Source organism: Peromyscus leucopus, chromosome X, assembly GCF_004664715.2.
Source record: "Peromyscus leucopus breed LL Stock chromosome X, UCI_PerLeu_2.1, whole genome shotgun sequence".
Taxonomy (NCBI): Eukaryota; Metazoa; Chordata; class Mammalia; order Rodentia; family Cricetidae; genus Peromyscus; species Peromyscus leucopus.
The window spans coordinates 65331560-65352451 of NC_051083.1; the positions used below are offsets into that span (position 1 = coordinate 65331560).

At 38.2% G+C, this 20892-nt stretch overlaps 1 protein-coding gene across 8 annotated transcripts in view; it reads right to left on the reverse strand.

Moving 5' to 3' along the window:
- The window catches only part of Atrx (ATRX chromatin remodeler), a 175640-nt gene that overhangs the window by 105102 nt on the left and 49646 nt on the right, over window positions 1-20892 (reverse strand). For 5 of the 8 annotated variants that reach the window (XM_028886381.2, XM_028886385.2, XM_028886386.2 and 2 more), the window contains 6 exons: window positions 13605-13660; window positions 11947-11999; window positions 10507-10628; window positions 7638-7751; window positions 3182-3291; window positions 780-847 (listed from right to left, as the gene is read on the reverse strand). In XM_028886381.2, coding sequence (XP_028742214.1) covers window positions 780-847; window positions 3182-3291; window positions 7638-7751; window positions 10507-10628; window positions 11947-11999; window positions 13605-13660 — 523 coding nt within the window. The remainder of the gene's footprint in view (window positions 1-779; window positions 848-3181; window positions 3292-7637; window positions 7752-10506; window positions 10629-11946; window positions 12000-13604; window positions 13661-20892) is intronic. The other 3 variants (XM_028886382.2, XM_028886387.2, XM_028886383.2) reach the window with 3 other exon arrangements.

The window sequence follows — 20892 nt, forward strand, 5'->3', positions numbered from 1 at the left end:
AGAATTCAAATTTTCCATCAGCAATTCCAGTGGTAATTTAGATCACCTAATTACTTTCATCAGAAATATAAAACTAGCCGGGTGGCAGTGGCACACACCTTTAAGCCCAGTACTCGGGAGGCAGAGCCAGGCAGATCTCTGTGAGTTCGAGGCCAGCCTGGGCTACAGAGCGAGATTCAGGACAGCACCAAAGCTACACAGAGAAACCCTGTCTCGAAAAAAACAAAACAAAATAACAACAACAAAACCTATAAAACTAGACAAACAAGGGTTTATGAGGAAGGACAACCAACAACTAAACACAGCAATGAAAACACGACAAAAGATGGATCTAGGGCTGGACAGATGGCTCAGGAGTGAAGAGAACCAAGTTTGGTTCCCAGTACCTATGTCAGACAGCTCACGTCTGCCTGGAACTTCAGCTCTAGAAAGATTCATTCAACACGTCTGGTTTCCAAGGGTACCCGCACACACTTGCACATAATCACACACAGACACACGGATATACAGACACATGATTGAAAAATATTTTGTTTTATATTTTAAAAGATGCAAACAAGCCAGGAGTGATGGTGCACGCCTTTAATGACAGCACTAGAGAGGCAAGCTGATCTCTGTGAGTTCAAGGACAGCCTAGTCTACAAAGTGAGTTCCAGAACAGCCAGGGCTGTAACTGAGAGATGCCTTGTCTTTGGGGGTAGGGGGCGCAAATCTAACGAAGTTGATAATCACCCCAAAGTAGACAACCATTAACATTGAATGAAGAATTTGTTACCTACCTACATTGTTCATCCATTCCATCTGAGTCACGGCTAATATCGTCACTCATATAATACTTAAAGCAGTTCTAGTGAAAGAAGAGAGGAAGGGGAAATTTATTCAAAATATGCAAGTCACAATGTTACTCTGAAGTCATTAAAAATGTGAACGGGGTGTGTATGGTTTAGACGATGAAAGCAAAAACACTGTCCTACCCAACATTATTTTTTAAACATACGACTATCTCAAGAAACTGATTCCTTGAAATGGATTTCTCTTGTCATCACAAACACTAGTCTTTACATAAAAGTATATTAAAGATTCTATTTGGTAAACATTTCTAATTTCATACAACTAGCTATCAAAGTTCTACATAAAAACACTATGTTTTTACGACTTCAAATGTTGAGTGGTCAGCATATATAAACAGTTACTATGTTTACATGTAAACAATTAACAACCTGCATTATCTTCAAATCTCGAAATATCACTGAGAGTGATGGCGCACACCTTTAATCCCAGCACTTGGGAGGCAGAGGCAGGCGGATCTCTGAGTTCAAGGCCAGCTTAATCTTCAGAGTGAGTTCCAGGACAGCCAGGGCTACACAAAGAACTCAACTCGAAAAACAAAACAAACAAACAAAAACAAACAAATAAATCTCAAAATATCTACCATGCAAGGTAGAAGATATGATAGAGAAGTCTGAAGTTCATTAACAGCTAAATAATATCTAATACCTAATGTTACTGTTTAAGAAGCAAAGCAATTAATCAAATCCAAATCTGATTAACCTACTTCCTTTCCAGTGGACAGGGAAAGGGAAATTTTCTATGTTATTAGTGAAATGGTCAGTGCTCTACAGACAGACCCCGTCGAAAACTGGAAAACAGCAGTCAGGTAGGTAAGAGAGGAAATGTTGAACCCAGTGAAAAAAGATTTGGCTATCACAACTTAAAACTGAACAACGGGTACTCAAGAAAAGAATAACAAATACTGTAAGTAACAAAATTAAGCTTAGTAGTTGTGGAGGTCAGGATCTATCAAAAATTCATGCCAGTAAAGATCTAGCATACCAAGGAAAATATGGCCTGCTTCTGCACTTCAAAGAGGTTTTTTTGTTTTGTTTTGTTTTTTGTTTTTAAGAGACAGGGTCTCAACTGTGGACCTTCTGCCTGCCATGGAACTCACTATTTAAATAAGTCTGTTCTGGAATCCACAGAGATCTACTTGCCTGGGCCGCCTAAGTGTTGGGATTAAGGTGTGCAACACCACCACCACCACCACCACCACCACCACACCACCACCACCACCACCACCACCACCACCACCACTCCTAGCTGAAGGTAGTAGCTTTTTATTAGGAAACAAGCTAACACAAAATAACTCAATGCAATATGAGCTGGAGATCCTGAAACCTTTGAAATTAAATCCAGGGTGCTTGGCCAGGCATGGTAGCACTCACCTTTAATCCCAGAACTCAGGAAGCAGAGGCAGGCAGGTCTCTGTGAGTTCGAGGCCAGCCTGGTAAACAAAAGGAGTTCCAGGACAGCCAGGGCTACTACAAGCTTGTCTCAAAAAAAAAAGTAAATACATAAATAAATCGGAGTGTTCTTAATTTCAAAAAAAGTACACAAAAGTCTCTTAAAAGGTATAATAAACATATATAAAACACTTTAAAACCTTGTATTTCCTAGTCATATTAAAAATATGTTTGACATGGAGATTTATAGAGAAGTAGAATATGCAAGATAGAAAGTTATGCCAGGTGGTGGTGGAGGCATAAGATTTAATCCCAGTACTCAGGAGGCAGAGTCAGGCAGATCTCTGTGAGTTCAAGGCCAAGGCCAGCCTCATCTACAGAGTGAGTTCCAGGACAGGCACTAAAACTACACAGAGAAAAAAAAACAAAACAAAAAAAGAAAGAAAAGGAAAGAAAGAAAGAGAGAGAGAAAATAGAGAGAGAGAGAAAGAGAGAAAGAGAGAGAAAAAGAGAAAAAGAAAGAAAGAAAGAAGAGAAAAAAGAAAAGAAAAGAAAAGAAAAGAAAAGAAAAGAAAAGAAAAGAAAAGAAAAGAAAGAAAAGAAAGGAAAAGAAAAGAGTTCTAAACCACCTATGCACACACAGGGAACTGAGGTTTTGAAAGACATCTGGCTCCTCCCTTTACCTCCCAACCTCTGAATACCATGCCACCCATCTAGAAGATGCTACATTAATCCCACTATAAACAATCTAATTTGTACTCATTTTTTAAGTATCAACTTGCATCTCCCAAGTTCTAATGACACAAGCTTCCTTTGTATATGTCCTATAATTACAGTATCTTTCACATAATGGCCATTTTCAGGATGTTCCTTCTACACATCTGTATTCCTCATTGTGAGCCCTCCAAAAGGCAAAGCCTTATCACCAAATCTTTACATACCTTACAAATAAGGACTTTCAGTGAAGGGTGTCTATAAATGGAATCTTTTTGAAAATGGTTGACCTGTTGTCCACAAGCTGTGCAGCTCACGATCCCATGAAGTCCATCTTCTAGGAAGAAAGAGTAATCATTCCTCAAATATTTACACTCACAGAAAAACAGATATTTGCCTTAGCCAGAATTTTACAACCTTTATTAGAAATAATGTAGCTCATAATCCTTAGGAAAATGGCATTTTGGATGCAGGTTAAAAAGGTTAATTTCATTGATCTTTTAAAAGACCATAACAAACTTGACAGATTCCGAGGCATAAATGCTAACTACATTCATCATACAGATGTAAAACCCACTTATTACAAGTTGACATAACCTAGAGATATCATAAAGAAGTCCTTAAAATGAGGTTAAAAGCTCTTTGTTTTTTGAGACAGGTTCTTGCTATGTAGCCCTGACTGGTCTCATTCTTGAAATGTAGCCCATGCTGGTCTGGAACTCACAGCAACCCTCCTACCACAGTCTCCCCAATGCTGGGATTATAGGCATACACCACCACACCCAGGTTCAAGCTCTTTCATTTGCTAATGCCTTGTAAGCAAATTCAGTATCCGTTCTTAGGGAATGAAAAAGTCAGTGGCAATGCTGGAACATTCTTTTTCAATTCTACAGTTAAATTAGACAGACCATAAAGGTTTGGCTGCTTACATATAATTGTTTACACAGATCCTACAAATATGGTGCATAAAAAGTGGGTAATTTATGGTGTCACCAATTTCCAAAATTTACTTCAACATTACTAATCACCAATTACCTTCCTTCTTACTTGACAGCCTGTTCCTTATCAATGATGTCTACTATTTGCAAATATGACATTGTAACAAATGCAAATAAGAATCTTGTTAGCAAGCAGAATGTCTGAGAGGGTGGGAGAGATGACCTCTACTTTATATTTACTGCAGGAGAACAAGACAAGAACAACTTCTTAAAGTAAAACTAAGCAGAAAACTTCACCTGCCTCGTTCTTTCTATTAAATTTTCTATTATTATTTATGTATATGGGAGTATGCCTGCACTATATCTGTTACTCTCAGAAGCCAAAAGAGGGAATCAATCACTTGGAACTAGAGTTAAAGATGGTTGTAAACCACCTGGATGCTGGAAATTAAACCTAGGACCTCTAGAAGAGCAGCCAGGGAGTGCTCTTAACCACTGAACCATCTCTCCAGCCCCTCCTACTTTACTCTTAATCCCTAGTTATGCTACGGGAGTTCTTCTCATTCTGAGAATATCAAACCAGTGTAGGAATCTTAAAAACAACACAGTCACAGACCTGGAATCCCAGCAACTTGGGAGGCTGAGACAAAAGGCTCAATCACCTGAGCCCAGGAGTTTGAGTCTAACCTGAGCTACATAGTGATACCCTGTCTCAAGAAAGAAAGAAACAGAGAGACAGAGAGACAGAGAAAGTTAAGAAAAACAGAGATAGAGACAGACAACAGAAAGTAATTCCTTCCTCTAAACACTCAAAGCATCAACTTTTTACAGCTGATCATGATATGCAACCAAGACCTTGATCCAAATCACATAATAAGACTATCCTTCAAAGTAAATCAGTGCAAATGTGTACATTCAAAAATGAAAAGGAGGCAACTGGTAGGAAATAACTGTCTACCCCTAAATAAAAGATAAAACACCATGTATATTTTTCACCATTTTATTTTGTATTTTGTATTTTTGTTAGTTTTAAGTTTCAAGGCACCATGGACGCAAATATTAGGATATATCTCTATTTGTAGGTATTTTTAAAAATTAAAGTATAGGACACAATCACACTTTTTCATAAAAAGAGAATCTGAAGGCTTGCTACATACGCTTTTACACATGAAATCAGTGTCCTGTGTCAATGTTTTTCATCTTAGATACTTGTAGTCTGTTATGTTTTTAAAAGAAAAAAACAGTGTACTTGTTCACGTTAAATAATGGTTTAACATAAATGAAAGCTATAGTTTGAATATTCATCCAATGTTAAATTCTATTCATTAAACATCCACGTGCTTTTGTGTACATATTACACATCAGTTTTTTTAAAACTTGGTGACCTTTTGAAGATTTTTTTTCCAACAAGTGCAAAAGGAATCATAGATGAGGCTAGCTACCACTTCTTATTTGGGACATAGATGGCAGTCCGTTATACTAGTACATTAGAGAGCATGAAACTAAACCCATGCATTTACTGCCATGGATACATTTCCAAAGCATATAATGAGCATACTATTACACTTTATAAAAATTAAAAATGGTTTTGACTCACATTCTGACATAGCTAACCATGCACATACATGCACATGCATAAAACTTTAAGAGAATCATTACCTGTGGGGTAGGAAGAAGGGAAAATGGAGGAAAGTAGGACTGAATCAATATTTTACTTAAGTGAGATCTGAAGCATATACGGTAAAATGTTGAACTGTTACTTTGCTTATGTACTTGTTTCTGTACATGTAGGTTTCAATTTTTAATTCCTAGTTATGAAGTATGTTAAAGATTGTAACTGTGTAAATGGAAGAGGCATTTTCCTTTATGAGCTCAATATGTTTTAGTAGTTTTAAAGAAAATAAAATTCTTTTTTCCATGTAGAAAAATTGTGCAATATATGTTTTAAAACAATTAAACTGGGCAAAGTATATCAAAACAGGCTAATATTGTTTAAGTTCCTTAAATGTTCTTTTGCTTTGTTATTGTGCCATAATTTTATTCCAAATTAATTTATTATTTTATATACAAAGTATACATTCCTCACAGTATTCTAAATTCAAGTTCCATTTTAGAACTAATCTGCCATCCTTTACCTCAAACCACTAGTTTATTCACACATTTACATTAGTAATCCTAAAATTATATTTCCTGTGAGATTCCTGACAGCTTAGACATGCAAATCACTGAGATGAAAATAAACATAAAATATTTAGGCACTACCATATTACTACAAACATACATAGCCCCTTAAGCATGATATAAATATTCAAAAGAGCATCCAATAATATTCCAGCAACACGTCTGCTAAATTTAAGCACCAGCAGCATCTCAAAATGGCACTAGGAATTCCCTCCCAAGCAACAGTGGCTCCTCCTTTTATTCTGCCTTCAAGCTGCATCCACATTTCAGGGACTGACAGCTCTATAGCCTCTTCCTAAGACATCACCCGGACATGAGTCTTCATACAATGCTGTACACAGTCATTTGACTTCACTATGGGACCCATGATCACCACAAGAAATCAATGATACTGCTCCTTACCATTACTTTTCATGTGCTTGTTAAAGCTTAAGAATAGTATCTTAGCTTTGTTAACCTATGTTGTGGAAATGGCAGCTTCCCTACTATGAATTGGAAGAATCTCAGAAAATAATTTTTACGTTCAAAAGGGGTTGAACACCCTCTTGTGGACAAAAGACTAAACAACAGTCTCTTGATTTTCACCTGCAACCTAACAAAATATTTAAGTACAGAAAATATTTTATTAGTTCTATTAAGATAATCATACCATTAAAATAAGAATCTAAAATTTTCTTCAAGAATCTCAGCAATTATGTATTATAAACAATATTAAATGGACACTTCCATAACACTAACTTGGAAATGTACTGTCATGTTCTACTTTTTGAGATTCATTCCTCTCATAATTACAGATTTTGACTCTGTTATTCTGCCCAAAAAGTATATATAGGCACTATTTAAAAATTACACACACAAAAACGGGACACAAGCTTAAAAGTAATAGATTTCTAAGTCAATTCTCCTGATGCTCTCTTTCTATAGCTGGCTAGCTAGGTAATCTGGCCGTGTATATGAGGGAAGACAAAGAGTGAGGCAGCAACTGACGGACGGACGGAAGGAGGTTCATTAACTCTACTCCCATCTCTTCTACTTACTATTGCAATGCAACTGTAGTGTCCATGAATAACAAACCGAGGCACAATGTTGACCTCATCCAGAAATTCTAGCTTGCCATGAATGAAGGGACTGGTAGTTTTAATAAGTACTCCAAGTAATACCTAATGCCGTGCTCTATTGCTGTACATAGCATTGCTCTGAGTATGATGTATAAAGTTACATGGAAGCCACAGGCATATTTTTTTGCACAGCTCTGAAACTGCTTCCACTGGAGGGCAATCTCATGCTATTCTGGCTGACACGTTATGCGGCTGAACCAGTATGTAGAGAGGAAAGGCTAAGCTTCTTGCAACAACTTAAGAGCCACTGAAGGCAAAGGTGTTTTTGAAAAATGGACTTTAACCTTTTCTGCTTCAGAGCGCAAAGAGAAACAGAAGTTATTTTTAAGTAGTGCTTTTAATAAACAATGGGCAGAAAAGTGGAGGTATTTTTAGTAAGCATATCAGATTTTCCAATATGGTCATAGACAGCAATTTAAACTCGTTTCATTTTCACTTGTATTTACCTCCGCGTTTTTTGAGATTTTCAGTTTTCATTTTACTTCTGCTTCTAAATTCAGGCCCTTTAAAATCATCTTTGTCTTCATTCAGCACTGGCTCTGGTTGTACAATCACTGTACCTAGAATGATTTCATTTAAAAAACCAATTACACATATTAAATGTGCAAGTGAAGTGCAAGACTTCAGTTCAGATAAAGCCAACATTGCTGGTACATAATTTGTTTCTGTCAAGCTTTTAGTACTTGTATAAGGACCACAGGGTAGTAGTAAAAGGGCCAGGTGTCAACAATCAAATTACTTGTTGCAGTTTAGAGATCATCAAAAGAGGAGGGGGAAGTATTATGAACTAAAAGAAATGTGTCAATCAGATGGAAAGCCTTAGCCCAGCTCACAATGTTTATAGTGCCTATCACAAAAGCTGTTATGAAATGAACATTCACACTAAGTTCCCTAAAAAGTCTAAAGTAATTGGCAAAAGGAGGAAGACATCCTATTTTTCTCACAGTCCAAATTAGAAAAGAAATTATTAAAGATTTTAAGAGTTCTTTTACATTGCTTTGGTGGGAGGGGCTTGTGGGGGGTGGGAAACAGTGAAGTTTATTCTATTGATGTTGTACCTAGGCTACACAATTCCCCAATAGTAGTACATCAAAGCTTCCTTAGCTTTCAAAGTTCTTCAAGCGCTTTAAACTGAAGGTTGCTTTAAGACACTTAAGCTAAAGTAGTCTACCAATAGACTGAAGAATAAGATCACCTGTTGGTGTCTACGCAAATGTTTTGGAAGGATTGTCCTTCCATAAACAATACAACTTCCAAACTGAGAAAAGAACAAATCAAACTAGCATCATAAAGGGGGTCCAGGTCTCAACCTTTACTTACATGACTGGGCTTAGTACTAAAGTGGCCATTATTGGCAACAAATAAGTAAGTCAAAGCAGGGAGTCGTTAGAGTTCCCTCTGAAACACAGGAATATGTAACTCAGCAAGCAGATTTTGGCAAATTATTAGCATCTAGTTGGTAAATGAATATTTAAGTCCAGGGGAGGCACAGAGGGTTGAAGAGTGTACAGACTGTGGAAAATTTAAATACTCCTATCTCCAAAACTGTTAGTTGTAAATAACAGTCATTTCATGTAGATCCTAACAGAGAAGAGTTCTCAAGATTGAAAAGTAATTCAAGTGTTACTTCTGGAAGGTTATTCTAAACGGAAGCAAAGCAGTGACAGAAAGAATGCCCACTAGCACTGGATTAAAGCAGGCCCAGGCTGAAACCTGCGCTGCTCAGCCCAATGTAGAGAAAATCCCTTGAGCTCTGAATGTGATCCTAAACTTCTAACAGCATAGAAGCATTAACTTCTGGATAGCACATTGTTTAGGACAGAAGTTCTCAACCTATTGGTCATGACCCCTTGAGGTGGGGGGCGTTGAATGACCCTTTCAGGGGGGGTTCCACCTAAGACCATAGGAAAAGTTATTTACATTATGATTCATAAGAATAGCAAAATTGCAGTTATGAAGTAGCAATGAAAATAATTTTATGGCTGGGGGGGGTCACCACAACATGAAGAACTGTACTAAAGGGTTGTAGCATTAGGAAGGTTAAGAACCACTGGTTTAGAGGATTAAATGAAGTAAATTCACTGACTTATGTATATTCAATACAGTACTGTAACAATGGAAATAGTCACCCGGATGTAAGCTTATGAAACAGCTCCTTGTTGGAGTATAAAATTAAGCTTAGCTCAGTAACATCCTATACAACCTCCGACTACAGAAGCATTAAAAGAAAGGTTTGGCTTACTAGTTCTTAGACCAAAAGCACTCCAGTGACACTCCACAAGAATCAAAAGTAACTGCCATTAGATTCGAACTCCCACAGTAGTTGTTTCTACTGACAGCCACCAAACAAATGAGTAAGATTGCTAGATAATTTGCAAAAACCAAATAAATCAGTCACCATCAATTTCTTCTTCTACCTTTCTTTTTTCATTTTATAATTCCTAATTATCCTAACTTACCCTACTTAAGTGAAGCCCTAACTCTCATACTCACATTCAACAAGCGTCCACAATTGAAAAAAGTCATAAGCATAAATATGAACAGAGAATTAGGTTTAGTAAATACTGCTATGAAAGATATGCTGAGACTAGAACATATTATTTAACAAAGGAAAATCAAACTCTAAGAGTTGACAATTAAACACCATAAAAATCACCAAGACCTTCATCATTCTCTAGTCAACTAATCACACAGCTCTCAGTCTCGAACAATGAAGAGTCCAAGACCTCCACTTAGCAGTTTCTCTCTCCAATCTAATCAATAATGTTTCACAAGTAGGACTACAACACTCAAGAGGTCTGTGACAAGGTGTGTTTAAAGGATCCCTTCAAGAAATACACCTAAATCTATAGAACAGTTAACATTGTTAGGTAGGGGATGTCAAAACGCAGTAAGACAGGGTATAAGACAGTGATGCTTGCATAGCACCAAAAGGCTCTGGGAGAGTGAAGTCACTAAGACTCAAGTAGCCTACGAAATGCTTCTGTCCTCAGGAACAACCACTACATTTTTAAATATGTAAGAACACTGACATGTAGTAAGTCAAAACTTAGTATCTTAAACCTTTAAACCTACTTCCATATCCAAATGGAATTTGGAAAGTTTCTCATCCCCTTATTATAAACCCAAAGGAAAGAAAAAATGTTGGATTTTGTTCCTTTCAAAACTAACTAAATTATCTCACATTTTCAATCTAAATGACATATATTTTAATTTCCAAACTAATACATTTCCAGACCACTATCAATGTATAACAATGGTCACCTTAAAAGTACATTTCAATTTAACTTCATGTGAAAAATTAATACACATTACCTTTTGGCAAGCTTTGCATAGTAATATTTTCTGAATTCTCATTAGCAGCTTTTTCATTTACATTCTCATCCACGGGTTTTTCATCATCAGACTCTACGTATTTTGTCACAATTGAAGGTTTCCTATGAAAGAGTTAAGTTCATAGAATTATGAACAGTTTCTCACAGTTGGAACAATATACCAAGACCATGACTAACATGTTTAGATATAATAGTAGCTCCCAAGCAAGGATGCCATCAGTCACTGGTGGAAATAAGTTTCTCTTTAGCATATCACTAAAGATTGTGACTGAATACACACATATTCTGGTAACAAGTGGATTTTTAAGGAAATTATTTTTACATCACTACTTTAGAGAATAAATCAACAATAAGTAAATTGTGTTTAATAAGAGACAATTCAACTGCATAAGGAATAGCAAAATCAAGTAGTATCACAATGAAAATTTCCCATGGGTCTTAGATATACCTGGAAATAAATCCTGTCCTTATGAATAGTTTGGCAATTCAAGACATCTTAACACTCTTTGAACTTCTTATAATGTACAAATATAATGTCTCTTTTCCATGCTAAACAACATCACATAACTTTTTTTTTTTTAATTTAAATGCTATTTTTTTTTGTTTTTTTTTTTTTTTCCCCAGACAGGGTTGCTCCGTGTAGCTTTGGTGCCTTTTCTGGATCTCACTCTGCAGCCCAGGTTGGCCTCAAACTCACAGAAATCCACCTGCCTCTGCCTCCCGAGTGCTAGGATTAATGGCGGTGCGCCACAACAACCTGGCCATCACATAACTCCTTTTTTTTTTTTTTTTGGCTTTTCGAGACAGGGTTTCTCTGTGTAGTTTTGCGCCTTTCCTGAAACTCACTCTGTAGAGCAGGCTGGCCTCGAACTCACAGAGATCTGCCTGCCTCTGCCTCCCAGTGCTGGGATTAAAGGCATGCGCCACCGCCGCCCGAACACATAACTCTTAAAAACCAACATTGTTGCAAAAGAAAGTTAACATTTCTATTCTTTGTAAAGCACTATATATATTGAAAGAGTCACTAATATTATGAATCATTCTCTAAAATTTCCTTTGGACTGAAACTGCATAACAGATCTAACGGAATTTATTGCATTAGAGTGCTCATCTCTAAGCATTTCAATTTGTATAGAATGGTTTATTTAAAACAATAGCACTGGCCGGGAGGCGCACACACCTTTAATCCCAGCACTCAGGAGGCAGAGCCAGGTAGATCGCTGTGAGTTCGAGGCGAGCCTAGCTACGGACAGGCACCAAAACTACATGGAGAAACTCTGTCTTGAAAAAAAAAACAAAAACAAAAACAATAGCACTTAAAGTAAGTTCAGAAAAAAAATATTTTTAGAAACAGTAAACCAAATAACCAAGAAAAAAAGAAAAGACAGAAAACATTTTATTCCTTTTAACATCAACTCACCTCTTTGACCGTGAAGATCCTGAAGACCTGGATTTTTCTGAGGTGCTAGTTCCCTAAACATGAAGGGGAAAAACAGAAAGGTGAGGAAACTCTTCCAGCAACAACATCGATATAATCAATCATCTTCCTGTAGGAAGAGCTTTCTTATAGTAATTTAACAAAATACTATTTTGTATGTCCAAAGAACTTCAGAAACAAATTCTGAGGTTGAGAATGTACCTTAGTGGTTGGTAAAGCTGCAAAAGTTTTAGGTTTAGCACCAATGCCAACAGCCCCTCACCCCAGCCCACCCTGTCCCAAAAAACCCACTAATTCTAATTACTCTGGGGTTTTCCTGACTAAAGATTAAATTTGTCTCTTTTTTTCCAAGGGGGTGAGGGTACTAGAGCTTTTAGCCCAAGACCTCTAGCACGTGCTCTTCCATTTATTAAGATGTTTTATTATTTGAAAAGTTCATACATTTAATAATGAAAATTTCATACATTTAATAAAATGTACTTCACAGCAACTGTGGTCCCCTGCACAAGATCAAACTTCCAGCACTGATAGGGGAGTGACTCCAGAAGCACCACCTTTAGCATGTGTTCTAACAATGAACCACACCCCAGCTCTTCCAATTTCTTTTTATTGATGTTGAGGTTTTTTGTATTTGGAGACAGGGTCTCACTGTGTAGCCCCAGCTGGCCTGGAACTTGCTATGCAGACCAGGCTGGTCTCCAACACAGAGACCCACCTGCCACTACTTTAGCTCCTGAGTACTGAGGCTGCCATCATGCCTGATCCTTCTGGGGTTTTTTGTTTGCGTTTTTGTGGTATTGGGCTGGGTGAGTGTGTGTGTGTGTGTGTGTGTGTGTGTGTGTGTGTGTGTGTGTGTGTTTATATGTATATGTTGCTATGAAAGCACTCTACCACTGAGCTAATTCTCTGGAAATAATTACAATTACCAGCTAAGGATATGGAAAAGAATACAATGTTTACCATGATCTCCATCTCATCTAACAAATAAAATATCTATATTTATATATTTATAAATATATATATATAAATATAAATATAAATATAACAAATATAAAACAAAGGAGCAGAAGTAATCAGATTTATGAGAGACAGGAGTTTTTAAGGATTTACAAAAGGTACTATTCTTCTTGAACACACAAAATACTTTCTCTAAAATGCAAGCCTGCATGAAAGATGAAGGACCTCCATGTGTGTTATTTGGATAATGTTTACTAACTCTGAATATCATGTTTTGAAAAATTTTACAACCAGCAGGGCATGGTAGAACACGCACATAGTTCCACCTTCAGGAAGCAGAGACAAGTGGATCTCTATGAGTTCCAGGACAGCCAGGGCTACACAGAGAGACCCTGCCTTAGGAAAAAAATAATCTCAAAATTCTAAAGCCATTTCCACAATGTGTACCTCAAACTGATACCCTATAATGACAGTTAAATATCAATATAGCAAGCCTTTTCTGACCTCAAGTAAACTGCTAAAGGGAACTGTATGATAAAAATGAACACCTTACCAAACTTGACAACAACCAAATTAAAATATCACAATGATAACTTTAAATGTTAGTATATATTAAAACTGGAAGCACAAAAGACAAATATGCTGATTATTAATAATCTTTAAAATGCTTCCAATTCACTTACCTCTTCCTTGTTATTATCCATCATATCAGAGTTAATTATAGAACCACTGTTTTTATCTAAAAAAGAAAGAAAACAAGAAATAAAGAATGTTTACCATGTCTTCAATGTATTACCAAACACCACCAAAAGTGGCAGTGTAGCACATGCCTGTAATCGAAGCACTCAGGGGGCAAGGCAAGATGATTAACATAAATCTGAGGCCAAATAAATCTTGAGGCTTACACAGCGAGCTCAAGATCAGTCAGAGTTACATAGAAAGACCCTGTGTCAAAAAATAAAATAAAATAATTTAAAAAAAACACAAATAGCAGAATACTAATACCTACAATCTCCCAAGCCCATTTTGAAGCTATGAAACACAGTGATATTGATAATACTAAAAGTTTTATATTTTATTTTTTGGTTTTTCGAGACAGAGTTTCTATATATAGCTCTTGCTGTCCTGGAACTCACACTCACAGAGATCCCCCTACCTCTGCTTCTACCTCTAAGTATACCATGACTACTAACAAGAATGCTGGTGACAGGCTGGAGAGATGGCTTAGCCGGCAAGAACTTTCACTGTTCTTAAAAGATGACCCAGGTGGGATTCCCAGCACCCACGTGTCAGCTCACAACCACCTAGAGCTACAGTGCCAGGGGATCGGGTGCCCGCGGGCAATGAGCAGGCAAGTCATGTACAGCCATATATGGCAAAATACCCATACACATAAATTAAATACTGGAGGGGCAAGCAGTAGTGGCGCACGCCTTTAATCCAGGCACTTGGGAGGCAGAGACAGGCGGATCTCTGTGAGTTCGAGGCCAGCCTCGTCTACAAAGTGAGTTTCAGGACAGCCGAGATTGTTACACAGAGAAACCATGTCTTGAAAAAAAATCAAAAAACCAAAAAAGCCAAAAACCAAAACAATTAAATGCTAGAGACATAATATTAAAACAAAAGTAAACAGAAGAAACGAATACAAGTTAATGAAAACAGGAATAAAAAAGAAAATTTAAGACACCAAGAATTGTTTTAAAAAAATGGAATAAACCTTAAGCTAGACTAAGAAATAAAAGTGAAAATTATTATTGCCAACCTTAACAAAATAAAAAGATTATAAAGGAATTGTATGAACCATACACCAAAAACTATAGAGAAATATAACAGGCAAACAAACTAATGAAATAGGCTCCTGAAAAATTAAGACAACGTGGAAGAAATCAGTCATCAAAAATGACCCACAAAAAAAAAAAAGCCTAGATGTTTTAACCAATAATTTTAACAAACATGTTAAACAGTGTTAATACTCTGTGAATTCCTCTAAAAATAGGAGAGAATACGTCAAGTCATTTTATGAGGTCATTGTTACCCGGATATCAAATCAAAGTAAGATATCACAAAAGAGGAAACTATAGGTTATTACTTAGAAGTGATGTAAGATTTTTCATCAAAATACTAGAAAACTCCACATACAAAGACAGAGTACAGGGATGGGGCTGGGGCTGGGGCTCAATTGGTAGGCAGAGAAGAGTACCTGACAAGCAGAACAAAGCCCTGGGTTCTCTGCCCAGTACCTGATAAACAAGACATGGTGATACATGTCTGTAATTCCAGCACTGAAAAGATAGAGGCAAGAGGATTTGGGGTGTAACACAAGCCTCCAACAGCAGCACTTGGGAGCCTGAGGGAGGGGGAATCTCTGTAAGTTCAAGGTTAGCTTAGTCTGCATAGTAAGACAGTCTTAAGTACAATATCCCAAAGGATCTATAAAAACATGGGAAAAGAATTACTACAACTAATAAGTAACTTCGACAAGCTTACAGAATACAAATTCCACGTAGAAATGCCAAGTGAGTTCCTAAACATTTCAAAACAAGATTTTTATGTCATACTTGGGAGACTGGAGGTTCAAACAATAGCCTGTGCAGCACAGCCAGATGCCCGACCTTACCTGGGGGGAGGGGGAGGGGGAGGGGGCTAAGAGAGATGTCTCAGCAGTTAAACACATTTGTTGCTTTTCAAGAGGACCTGGGTTTGATTTCCAGCACCCACATGGTGGTTTCACAACCATCTGTATCTCCAGTTCCAAGAGATCTAATACTCTCTTCTGACCTCCATGGGCACTAGGCATGCAAGTGGTACACATATATACATGCACAGAAAACATTCATATTTAAAAAAAGAATTAAACCTAATTTAGAAAAAAATGTAAAACCCTGATATATTTATAGGTAAAAATATAACAAAAATATTTATAATATTAGTATTGATAACAGAAAAGCACGAGGCTAAGAATGTCTCAGCTGTCTATTAATTAAACATTCCTATTCTTTGTTGTTGTTTTTTTTCAAGAGATACCCTGTGCAGTCAGTCATCTTCTTTCCTCAGTTAGGCATATAGCACACATTTGTAATTTCAACACATGGAAAATGGAGATGAGTCCAGGGTCACCCTCCACTACACAGGAAGTTCAAGCCTGAGCTACAAGAGACCCATTCTCAAGAACAAAAATGAACAAACAAACAAAAAGAACTTCCTGCCTCTGCCTCCCAAGGGCTTTTGATTTCATCCCCCACCACTCGTGGCTGGCTACCCTCTGCCAATGTCATTCCCCACCCTCCCAAGCTGGGTCTTGAATCAGGGCAAGCACTCTACCCCTACACTATACTACCAACCTACATTCTTATTCCGTATATGAAAACTATCCAGGTGTACAGTTGTCTCTTGAAGAAAAAATATGATGACCAAGTTGTTCTACATAGTTTTAAGTATTTATTACAGGGTGAATAATTACTATTAATCTACCACCAAATTCACAACCATCTCTAGTGTCCTGTAAAATATTATTTTGTTGTTCTCCAGCTGCAGAATTTCAAATTGGTTTTCTTCTTACAGTTTTTCTCTTACTGGGCTTCCTTATCAGTCCGTTCTTCATAAGTATACCTGCCTTTTGATAGCTGAACATAGTTACAGTACTTGTCTTCTCGTTTCTACACAGAAGTTCTAGTGATCCCCTTTCCTTGCATGAATGAGTGACATTTCCTCTTTTGGTCTATCTAGTATCTGAAACTGGATACTGGACACTGTGAAATAGTCAGTCAAGATACTTCTGCTATGTTCCTGAAAAGTGTTGCTAACTAACTGTGTGGCAGAAAACAGTGAACTCCCCTGAAATCTAACCCTAACCTATACAAAGAAGGCAGCAGAGTTTTTGTTCTGTCCTTTCACGGTCCCACCCCCACTGCCTAGAATCCAGGATACACTTAGGCAATTCAGTCAGAAGACTGTATGAGTAGGTATTTTTTTTTCTGCTTGAGGGTTTTATTTTCTCCAAAAATTTGAGCTCCCATTTAGTAGCTCTATCCAAGATGAGCTCCCCTAGTTCACTTTATAACTACTTATAGTCTTCAAGTTTTTCCTTGACACTGCATCCAATTAGACCACCAGTTGGGGGTACAATTGTGGGAAGCAGAAGGCTGAGGCGGAGAGACACTGCAGCCGCCGCCATGACCAGCAGCATGTGAAGACGCCGGTAAGCCACCAGCCACGTGGCAAGGTATAGATTTATGGAAATGGATTAATTTAAGATAAAAGAACAGTTAGCAAGAAGCCTGCCACGGCCATACAGTTTGTAAGCGATATAAGTCTCTGTGTTTACTTGGTTGGGTCTGAGCGGCTGTGGGACTGGCGGGTGACAAAGATTTGTCCTGACTGTGGGCAAGGCAGGAAAACTCTAGCTACAGGGTGCTTTTTGGTTTTTTGGTTTTTTTTAAGGGTATTTATTATGTATAGTGTTCTGCCTGCATGTTCGCCTGCATGCCAGAAGAGGGCACCAGATCTCAATATAGATGATCGTGAGCCACCATGTGGCTGCTGGGAATTGAACTCAGTCAGGTCCTCTAGAAGAGCAGCCAGGGAGCCATCTCTCCAGGCCCAGACCACTGGTTTCTATTTAAGTCTTAACAGCTACAAAAAGCTAACTGGGCCTTTCCTGAGGCAAAGAGGCTTTAACAAATGGGTATTTTGGCCAGTGTCATTTCCTCCTTCTAGGCTTTGACTCTCCTTCCATTATTGCCACTACTTATCTAACTCCTTATTTGCGCTGCCCACAGTACATATAGTATTGCATACTTGTGCACAATATGATTCATTCAACTAAAGCCACACTCTGCCACTAGGAGAAGTAGACTTTTTTTGTTCCCCCCACAACACCTTTGGTTTGTTTGTTTGTTTTTGTTTTTCAAGACAGGGTTTCTCTGTAGCTTTGAGCCTTTCCTGGAACTCACTCTGTAGACCAGGCTGGCCTCGAACTCAGAGATCCGCCTGCCTCTGCCTCCTGAGTGTTGAGATTGAAGGCGTGCACCACCACCACCTGGCATGAGAAGTAGACTCTTAATGTGCCCAACTCAAGCACCTAATGAACACAGGACTCTGGCAATAAACTTCATTCTAAAAATAAGGAATTAGCTGGGTACTGCAGTTCAAGTCTGTAATTAGAGACCCTCCCTGTCTCCAAATATATCAATTAAATGAATAAAGAGTTCAGCATGGTGCTTCATGCCTATAATCCCAGCATTTTAGGAAAATGAAGCAGAAGACTGCTTACTAATTCAAAACCACCCTGGGCTAGGGGAGAACTTGTCTCAATAAAAATCTAGAGTGGTAGTACATGCCTTTACTCCTAGCACTCGTTATGTAGAGGCAGAAGATCTTAGTTCAAGGCCAGCCTGGTCTACACAGTAAATTCATTCGACAACAAGAACTATCTAGAGAGCCCTGATCTTAAAATAAAACAGGATGGATGGATAATTTCAAACAAATACTAAATGTTGATTACATTTCTTTTCTGTGATTAGCAACTATAATGAAACTGTAGGAGTACAAAGAAGTCTAGGCAAATGAAGATGAGAGGAGCCCAATTTCCTTCGGTTAGAGAAAGAAAGCTCTAGATACAAAAGGAGAAGACTGGGGAAGTGTGGTGTCAAATTACAAGTGCTGCTGGCAAACTCACAAACATCTAACACACACACACACACTCTCTCTCTCTCTCTCTCTCTCTCTCTCTCTCTCGCTTTCCCTGTAGAAGCCAGCAAGGCCTTTCTGCTGACAATGAGCACGACAGGCACACTGATACTTGTTGTTAGCCTTAACAGCTTATGGAGACAAAAAACAAAGACGCATCCATGCATCCAAGAAATGATCAATACTTGTTTTTTTTTAAACAGTCAATGGAAGCATCCAAATAGCATAAAATTTGTACAATTCAAGTGTCAAAAGAAAAAAAACAAGGATTGGTAATATAGCTCAATGGGCAAAGGCACTTGCTGCCAAGCCTGACCACCTAAGTTCAATCCCTGAGGTTCCACGTACTAGAAGGAGAAGGTTGTTCTCTGACCTCGACAGGTATGCTGCGGCACATAAGTGTATGCACACTCATGCACGTACATACACAAAAACTAAATAAATGTAAAAAAGTTTTTAAAATAAATGATAGTAACAATATTCATAGGAAATAGAGAATTAGTATATATAGTAAGTGTACAGATGATAAATCATAATGCCCTCCCTTAGTAATATTGTAACTAATAATGCAGCCATAAATTTTCAGGCAACAAACAGACCTTGTGATACACACTTTGCAGGAATGGCCAACAAGATTCCACAAGCTCAGTTCCGTGAATCTGTAATTAGGCGTCACTGCCCCCCACAGCTGTGTTTGTAAGTTAGTACAGTTAACCTTAACATGAGACATTGGCAGGAATAATAATAATAATAATAATAATAATAATAATAATAGCCGGGCAGTGGTGGCGCACGCCTTTAATCCCAGCACTGGGAGGCAAAGCCAGGCGGATCTCTGTGAGTTCGAGGCCAGCCTGGCCTACCAAGTGAGTTCCAGGAAAAGGCGCAAAGCTACACAGAGAAACCCTGTCTCGAAAAACCAAAAAAATAATAATAATAATAATAATAATAATAATAATAATAATAATCACGAGAGACCTTAGAAACCGAAAATTTCAGACCAGGTGGTCATGGTAGCACCCAGCCTGAGTTCTAGGACAGTCTGGTCTACACAGCAGGTTCCAGGCCAGCTAGGGTCACATGGCACGGGCCTGTCTTTTAAGAATCTACCTGTTAGCAAAGAGCAAGAGAATCAACACCCAAAAGAGGGAGAAAGAGTCACGGCCTGACAAAGACACCATGTGCTGTGCTCGTCTTGCCAAAGAAGGGGTTCCGTGACAGGCCCTGCAGGCAGGTGAAAGGCGCTTACAGTACGGAGCCTGGCCAACAGGAAGGGAAAGGGGGAGTCTCATTTTTATGACCACAGGGAACTGAATTCTGCCAAACCTTAAAGGAATCTGGGGACGGAGTCTTCATGGAGCTACCGACACCCTGCCTTTGCCTTGTGATAGCCCACAGAAAGCTCAGCAAAGGTCACTGACCTTCGGACCTACAATAGCTGTGAGATGACAAATAGGGGTCGTCTAAGCCACCTAACATGATCATTTGGAATAGAGAATACATTAAGTTAAAATCTGATGATAGAATCATCTCAAAATCTACCTTATCTCATTATTAGTTATAAGAGACTAAATCCTAACTTTATAGTAATCAACCAAGCACAAATATAACCAATACAACCAAATAATCCAACATCATTAATAAAGGGACAAACGAAACCACTTGCCTTGTGATAAAATTCACAGACACATTCTCCTAGGTAGATTTTTTTTTTTTTGGTCAACTTGACACACAAGCCACAGTCATCTGGGAATAGGACTATAGTATTACTGCTGGTCCTTTGGAAGTAATGTTTTTCTTCTGGAAACATTACAAGACTTCTGAGAATTTTGCTCTTTAAAAAAGTTTGATTGTGGGCTGATGGCCCATGCCTTTAGTCTCAAAGCTCAAGAGGCAAATATGAGTTCAAAGCCAGCGCAGTCTACATAGCAAGCACCAGACCATCCAGAATTCAGAGTTGTGCAATGAGACCCTGTGGTGGTATTCTAATTGTACTGAAATGTGATTTTGATTGTATGTTAATAAATAAAGTTGCCCGGGGGTCGGAGCTATTAGAGCCAAAGCAAGGGTGTGGCGGTGGTGGCACACGCCTTTAATCCCAGCACTTGGTAGAAGAGCTAGGTAGATCTCTGTGTGTTCAGGGATACAGTCAGCATTGGAGACATACGCCTTTAAGACCTGGAGGGACTGTACATACAGACAGTGACGAGGCAGTCACGTGTTTGGGTTTACAACCAATGAGAAGGTAGAACAAAAGACTATGAAAAGACATACACACAGGAA